The sequence below is a fragment of the Triticum aestivum genome, chromosome 1D, assembly GCF_018294505.1.
Source record: "Triticum aestivum cultivar Chinese Spring chromosome 1D, IWGSC CS RefSeq v2.1, whole genome shotgun sequence".
Lineage (NCBI taxonomy): Eukaryota > Viridiplantae > Streptophyta > Magnoliopsida > Poales > Poaceae > Triticum > Triticum aestivum.
In genome coordinates, this window is record NC_057796.1 from 318,356,337 (window position 1) to 318,364,831 (window position 8,495).

An 8,495-nucleotide genomic window follows, 5' to 3' on the forward strand; every position below is an offset into this window, starting at 1 on the left:
AAACATACGCGCTACATCAAAGTTTTCTAGGCAGGCCTGGTGCTCCACACCAATTTGGAGGGAATTGTTTTACAAAAATGCTTAAAAACCGCCGACAGGTTTTTGAGCATGGCAAATTACATGTCACGAGCATGGCAATTTTCTTCAGCAACACGTAATTTGCCATAAAAATGATCGACTTGCCATGGTTAAAAATCTGGCATCAAATTTGTAGCGCGGTCTTTGTTTAACATAGAACATCTGACTCTTCATCCGACCCTAAAAAAGAGAACATCCAACCTTTTTTTTCTTTCTACGAACATCCGACCCTTATCGTAGCTTGCCATCTCTTGGTTAATCCCTCATGAATTCCCACTAACAAAACAAATGAAAAAACATCTCTCAAAATCCCAAAAGTAATACCTATTCAATTAAAGTACGCCCAGCACACTTGAGACTAACATAACAATTCTCATGTCCAATCTCACAACTCTCTCCTCTGAACTTCCCATTCTTTCTCCTAACTAAAAGTTGCCAAAACGAATGTTTTAGTGCTTCACTTGCCTCTCTCTTTTCCTCATGGGCCTTGTTTAGACGTCATTCAAAGTGTGATGGGTGTGTTACACCGTGCAACTAAGGATTATCACCAACGCAGCAATTTTCCCTCCAAAAGAAAAAAAGAAAAAAACGCAGCAAATAATACTTGGTGGCATTCGCTTCTTGACTGCGACATGGCCAAGAGTGTGTGGGCGTTAAGGGATGATGATTTGTTCGTTGCTGATCTATGGAGATGAGACACCAGATGTGAAGCGATGGTTATTTGAGCTGAGCGAGACTCTAAGCAGCGACAAGCTTATCGTGGTCCTTGTCACCCTTAGGGAATATGGTATGCTCGGCGGCAGGCGGGCAATCCAAGAGCATGAATACCAAACTCACTTGCTCATAACAGGTACATTGACGAAATCTCTAACCATGATTCTATGTGGGGACCAAGGCCGGTCGCACCGCCGCGCAGTGATGGCTCCCCCCGTCGTATAGGAAGCTGAATGTCAATGGTGCGATGGCAAATACACTGAGCAAAGGTGTGGCTGGTGTTGTCTGCCGTCATGAGCACGGGATGGAAGGTTTCAAGCAGTGGCGTATAACGGAATCACTAATCCTAAAACCCTGGAGGCTCTTGCATGTTATGAAGCTATATCTTTGGGCGAAGAGATGAGCCTTGGGAAGCTATACAAATCATCTGAATGTCTGAGGGTCGTCTGGGAACTCAAGTCTACCAAGAATCTGGGAGGTCACTGCATGATATTTCATGAGATGAACAAGCGGAGCATCTCATTTGGGTCCTGCAATTTCGGCCATGAACAGCTCAACAATGGCCAAGCTCGTAGATTAGCTAACCCCCCCCCCCCCCCCCCAAGAAACACATTCCTAAACCATGGTTTAACTATTTTCATACTCACCACCAACATGATGCAGGTTTCAGGTGGCAGCGACTGCATTGCATTAACCAAAATGCGGCAGAGGGGAGAGTGCCGAACTCGAAAGCATGTAATATTTACAAGGGAGGGGTTACTACTGAGTCACACGCCAGCCACTGAGACCAGCTAGGGTGCCAGAAAACTACAGAAGCCTATCAACAGGTTGGTTCCTTGGAAGATGAAGCTGAACAGTAGGTGCTTGCTTGTAGCTGTCAGAACTCATAGGAACTTCATTCCCAATTGTCGCCTTGCGCAGCCCTGGAAGTTCTAGAACCGTATGGGGCTACGTGCACGATTCACCCGGGAAACCTGAAAACAAAGTTAATTGTACCACATAATGTCCAAGATTGGTGTATAGATAGTAAAACAAAAATCAGTCCATTGATGTTTTGCGTGAGAACTTACAATGTGAGACTTCCATTCCACCTGGCGTCCCTCGTTTACACCAAACTGAGGTTGCCCTCTGACATGATGGAATATATGAACAAGGACCGCAGCATCAAGAGCAGCATACTCTTTCTGTAGAAGGAGGCATGCAGATCTCTGTATTAGCGGTGGCACTTTACATCCTTGATAAACGACGTAAAGCACATTTGACCCAAGTTTGAGTCACGAATAAAAAATATGCAAGAAAAAAGGCGCTGAGTAGCTCATTTTTCCAGAAAATGTGGCTTATATCACAATTGCCCTATTAACCTTCAGATTCCACTAACTTACAGTTAAAATGTACAAATTTAACCTGCACTACCTACCCTTGAGTTGAGTGTATTCGGTGCTTTCCTATTATTAATTTTTTCCTCCATGTAAAAAGGGTAAAAATTGCAGCAAGGAAATGTAGTTATTCCCACTAATGCAGTTTACAACAGAGATATTAGTCAAATCTAGACAAGAGATCTGGGCCAGCTCATCCTAAACACATGCCGCAACTGACAAAACAAGGTAGGAAAGCTTTGAGGACTCTAAAATTTGACAATGTCCAAATTATTAGAAATCAATCATACAGATAAAGGCGGCACCAGCTCATAAGGATTAAGATCTTTACATGACTGCTTTAAAGAAACATGAGCAAAAAAATAGTGGGTGAATAACAGACCTGATTCTGGCTGAGAGGTCGCTGCTCCCAGTCACTATTCCGCCGTGTCTTGTTCAAACCAGCTCCTAATATTTTCTGGCAATATTTTCAAATATATAAAGGGATATAGCTTGTCATAGGTTCTATGATAGAAAGATGAACAAATCAGCTGGATACCAGCTGAGTGTTGTAGATTTTTTAGATCATAAAATACCTTTGACAATCCAGAGAGACCACCAGTAGTCTCTTTGAACAGCTTCTGGATATCAAGTAGCATTTCATAGGACTGGAAACATATCAATTCTCCATACGACTGTGACAGCTGATGCAGATCGCATTGCAGGTTATAGCCTATTGTTTGCAATGGAAAAATGTTAGTTCTTTTCATGCGCAACAAGGAAACGTTCTTACAAGGAAAACAGGCATATGGTAGACAGCGGTAATTGATCATATTAGCATAGTACCCAGTTTTAGTATGTTAGATGAACACATGATTCGCCTGAAGCAGCAGTCCAATGCTTTAGGATCATCTTCATACAGCTTAATCAGATCAAAGATGAAAGCTTTCTTATCTGACGCGATTTGGATGATAGCAACCTGGCCATACAGATGAAACCTGTCAATGGAAGAACTAAAATATGCAGACAGATTAGAATGGGAATCTTCTTGCAGGGAAACTCAAAATATCACGGAAACTTAACAGTAACATAGTAGGCCCAAAAAAGTTAACATTAGAAAATGATCAGGACCCCAAATGATCGCCTATGACGTATTGTCACGACAGATGATGAAGTGAAAGCATGAGCCTATTCATGTGAAATAATTAGCCCATTTTATTAAACCATACCTTTTTGAAGAGCACTAGGGGAGGGTTTTGAATTTCCGCATATACTACATCGCGATAAAATTGCTTAGTAAGCTTAAACTATATTAGAGACCATGGTCATACTAGAAAACAAAGCAAACATAGAGGCGGGCAACAATTTGAACTAAGGCGTCACTTACCTTATTAGGTCTGCTGCCTTTCTCGTAATTAGGTTTCCATTCGCAATCCACACCAATAATTTTACAAGCTTCAATATAACTTGTTGCACTAAGTAATCCGTTGATCTCATCAACCCAAACAATCTCTTCTAAAATCAATTTCTTCAGCTCTAAGTAGTCAGACTGACACATGACCTCTTCTGGAACTGTGTCATAATAAATACACATCAAGAAGAGAAACAGAACTAGTGGAATAAAGTTAGTTCCAGCATATGAAGTGTACTCTTTGTCTCTTTCTAAAACCAATATTCGTATTTTTTATAGGTCAATAAATTAGGGTGAGGGGGTGATGCTACACAATGGGATACCATCAGAGTGCACTAAAAAAAATTACACCCGGGAATGTTCGATCAACTGAATTGAACGGCTCAACTACTACCAATTGACCAGAGTCACATAGTATCCATATGCCATGATCCATGAGAAAGTATTATCCGAAACTAGGATGCATAAAATTCAGAGATTATATCGCCCTCCTTTCGGTAACTTGTATACTGACTTTGCATCCACCCGGCAGCTTGCATTCACGTTATCTTCAGGGTTGGTGATGCTCCCTCCTCATTTCTTTGTACAAGTGAAAATGCTAATTCTAAATATTTGTTGTTCTTTTATACAGCTCTTATAAGATAAACTAGTTAAGATGAATTGAATAATAAACTCACATGCCATATTTCTCAACCTACACAATCCAAAAATCAATAGTTTTTTATAAATTGCCCCTCAATTTGAAGATTATTGAATTGACCCTTAAATCTGTAGTTTTGCAGAAATGTGTACATTTTTTGCGAAACATACTCTTAATTGAATCATTGTACTGAGTAACTGAGTATTGCATAATCCGAAGGAAATATGAACAGGGTGTCTTTTAAACAGATAATTCAAGTGTAAAGGTGATTCTAAAATAGAAGCTAGGTGTTAAATACTATACAGAATAGATAGGAGTTAGCTTAATGTTGGATCGATAACATTATAGCTCTATAGAAGTAACCACTAAGAATATAGCTCTGTAGCGTAATGCTGGATCAATAACATCATAGGTGTGCTTACCCAAAGAATTGACATAACCTTCAAGAGAGTATCGTTCGCAAAGCTCGTCAACCTTCTCCATATAGCCAGCTTCCATAGCAAGATATACCTGTGCACAACATAACAATACAATCAATTCCTTTTATGATACGCAAAGGTTGCCAGCAAAAGATGTATTCCATTCCATCTAAAGTGTGTAGTTTCAAAAAGAAAAAAGGTAGCCGCGCAACAGCTTCACAAAAAACATCATACATGCCCCCCCCCCCCCCCCACACACACACACACACAACAGAAAAAACATTCTCCCACCCACTTCATCCCATGAACAAAAGGTAACGGTGTATAGGAAGCAATGTCTTAAGAAAATGAATCTGAATTTCTATTGACCCAAATAGAATAATGATCTAGGGCATGTATAAACAGCAAACACGTCTAAAAAGTTGATTGTGATAAGATGGATGCAAGTTACCAGGTATTCCATCAGCTTTGTATCCTTCTTGGCACGGACTTCTGCAACATCCCAGCACCCTTTCTCTGCCAGCTTCTTTAGCGAACTGCAAATACAAAAGATCTCATAATAATTCTAAATAACCCTAAACAAATATCCTACAATCACTTCCCATTGAGCAACAGGAAAGTCACCTCTCTTTATACAAATAATTAACATCCGGAAACTCTTCTGCAAGGTCATATTGTTTCACCAGCTCATTCGCGCTCTTTAGCATTTTAACATCTAGATACTTTTGAATTATCAAAATTATCATTTCTTTCCCCATGAAAGCTGCCCACTCCTCTGCTGCCTTGTATTGCTTACTTCCAATCAGTTTTATGAGAAATGACTCATCACAGCATTGGATGGAAAAGCGTGTCATCAGGGCCACAGCACTCACATATGATTCTGATTTCATAAAGTACTGTACATGCTGTTTAAGATGTTCTCTTGCTGCCGCTAGATCTTCATCACCCAACTCTGAACCACAGAAAGCATGGGCCATATCTTTCAACTCGATATCGAATGTCTCAAGGAGCTTTACCAGTATGCGTTCTTCATGGGGTACAACAGAAGCAAGGATATCGAGAACAAGCCGTGCAGCAAGACACTTTGCATCAATAAAATCCTTCTGTACTGACTCCACGGATTTCAAATGCCTTAGAGAAGATATCAACATATGGCTGAACCCTTCAGCATGACTTTGGCCCAACAAAGGTATAATGTACATGCATTGGACAATGTATGTGAATGGGCCTGGCTGAGGAGCATTATTTAATGCCCTTTTAACCTGCTGCTGAAGGATCCTGAACTTTGCGGTTGCTTTGTGGGTTCCTAAATTAAAGCTTACAAAAGGTCAGAGCTATGAAAAGCATAACAAATAACATAAAGGAGAAGATCAAGAATCAAATAGACATGGAAGAACAAGGCAATAGCACATCTGTGACGGAGTAGATAACTACAGAATTCGGCTACTCATAAATTACGAAGAGTTTGGAAAGCAAAGGATTCAAGACCGTGCGCTATATTATGATGGCAAAGTTTACCTCATCCCAATTACAGATTGCACAGGGGCTATACTTTCTAACACAAGTTTTGTTTGTTTTGGAAGGTTCTATTTTTATAGTTTACAGAACAAGTTGTGGCAGGGCTTAGAAAAAAACATTTCAACAAATAAATAATGAATACCGAATTACAGAAGCATCACATTCATGGAAATTGAAGGATAAAATAAAGGAAATAAGTATACCATAGAAGTAGCAGTCCTTCAGAAGATACATAAAAGTAGCTGCAGAAACATGTGACAGATCAGAAAAAGAGTGTAAGCATATGGAGCGATGTTCATTCTTTTGATTGCTTTCAGAGGCTTCCCGCGCCCTTGCCTTGAGACGACCCATAGTTCAATGAATCATGCCCAACCTGTCCACCAAAGAAAATTTGCCAACTTAAACAACATAGAGTGAACTATTCCCAAGACCAAAATAGAGCAGAACACACCATACGTGTTTAATTTGCACGGCCATGTCACTTGCCCCCTCGAACTTGAGAATGGCACACTTAGGCCTCCACAAATTGTAGAAGTGGGTAAATGCAAAATAGAGAACTAAACTTAACTAAGGTAGTAACTAATGGCCATGTGGCACTTGGATCCTCCTGTTTAAACTAAAAAATTTACCATGCAATTGCTAAACAAGATGAACCGGGAGCTTGTAAAGAACTAAAAAAAAATCATAAGATGTGCAAAAACTTGTTGAAATCCAAGAATATTAATTCTCCAATGATTTCAAATAATGATCACATGGAGATTTAGACTGACCTAAGGTATCATGTGACTCATACTCATGTACCTCTAATAACCATGATTCTTACATTTGTTTACCCAGTTGTACAGGCTTAACTGAATGTGAAATATTCAAGTACAGGGGCCCAAGTGACATGCTGTTGCAAGCGTTAGCACATCTTCAGTAAACAAGAAGCGCACACCAAAATACTATTTCAGATCCCCCGCCTTAATATCAAAATCACAACAAAATACTATTTAGATCCCCTGCCTTAATATCAAAATCACATCAGAATACTATTTTAACACCCCGCCTTAATATCAAAATCACAACAGAATACTAATTTAGACCCCCTGCCTTAATATCAAAATCTGTGAAACAGGATAAAGATCATCTTAAGCAAAAATATATGAAGAGCATGTTATGGGTTTCAGAGCTTCCTAGCTCCCAGCAGTTCTTTCTTCATGCAATCACTACTAGGACAACAATTCCGTTGAGCTCCTAGGACCTAGAATTACCACTACAACAGAAACCATTTTTCCTCTCTGTTCCCAATCCATTGGAGTTCTCAACCATCTTCAGGTAAAACCATCAAGCTCTTTCGCTGATTAAATAACGGCAACCAGCAAAGATAAGCATACGCAATGCGCTGCTGAAAATCCTAAATCAGCACCAACGTCGAGCGCTCAGACGATTTACAGACGAAGCAGGGGGGGGCTTGCGCATTTTGTCCCTGACGCAATCCCCAACCCGAAACTCATTTTTCTTACTGGAGGCACAGAATCAGAATGGACACACAAACACAAAGAGGAAAAAAAATGCCTCCATGGGGATCAGAGCTCGAGTGAACTCAGGGGGTACATACATCCATCAGGAGAGAAAACTAGTAGTAGCCCCCCAAAAAGGGCGGACTCTCGTTTCTGACGCCGCGGAACAGCGTAGGAAGAAGGCATAATCTCGCCCTAGGCAGAAGGAGAAGCCGAAGCAAGGAAAAAATGCGATACCTGCGTAGGTTCCGGTCTCCGCGCTCTGTTTTGGGGATCGGAAGGTTCCTTCCTGGTACCGTGGGATTCTAGGGTTTGGTTTGTGGCTTTGGAAGGGCGAGGGGGGAGGCGGAAGGGGGGCCGAACAAAGGGGAGGAACGCCAACGCCAGCACGGGAGCGGCACAACGCCTCAGCTCTCTCTGACTTGACCTCAGGTTTCCGTTTTCGGCTGTTTGTGCAGGACCGCTCGTGTTCCTGCGACTTTTCCATTTTCTTTTAATTATAATATTGGCAGGAGAGATACCAAATCCATTCGATTAGATATATTAGGGCGTCTCCAGCGGGACCTCAAATCTAGGAGCCGAGCTGTTCGGACGTATTTTGTCATTTAACTCCGACTGTATCGGTCAACCGACACGTCTGTTTATCCATTTTCTCGCAAATCAGAAGCAAAAGGGACCTTTCACAGGAGTCCGGACCGCCCCATGTAGGACTCCGACAACCCCGGCTCACTCAAATCCCCCTGCCGGCACTTTTCTTCCACTCTACCCTTGCCCCCTTGTTTTCATCCATATATTCCTCGTCTGACGTCGCCGTTGTACCTCTTCAATCGTCGCGGTACCTCTCCTTCCCAACCCCCA

At 41.3% G+C, this 8,495-nt stretch overlaps 1 protein-coding gene across 1 annotated transcript; it reads right to left on the reverse strand.

Annotated features, from left to right (window-relative positions):
• Positions 1-1,404: 1,404 nt before the first annotated feature.
• LOC123181744 (uncharacterized) lies at positions 1,405-8,086 on the reverse strand. Its single transcript, XM_044594075.1, has 11 exons — positions 7,875-8,086; positions 6,339-6,508; positions 5,242-5,923; positions 5,069-5,153; positions 4,621-4,708; positions 3,535-3,719; positions 2,994-3,126; positions 2,744-2,880; positions 2,551-2,625; positions 1,863-1,976; positions 1,405-1,766 (listed from the first exon to the last, which is right to left on the reverse strand). The coding sequence occupies exons 2-11, from the start codon at positions 6,484-6,486 to the stop codon at positions 1,725-1,727; spliced, it is 1,689 nt and encodes a 562-aa protein (XP_044450010.1). The 5' UTR covers positions 6,487-6,508; positions 7,875-8,086; the 3' UTR covers positions 1,405-1,724.
• Positions 8,087-8,495: the final 409 nt, after the last annotated feature.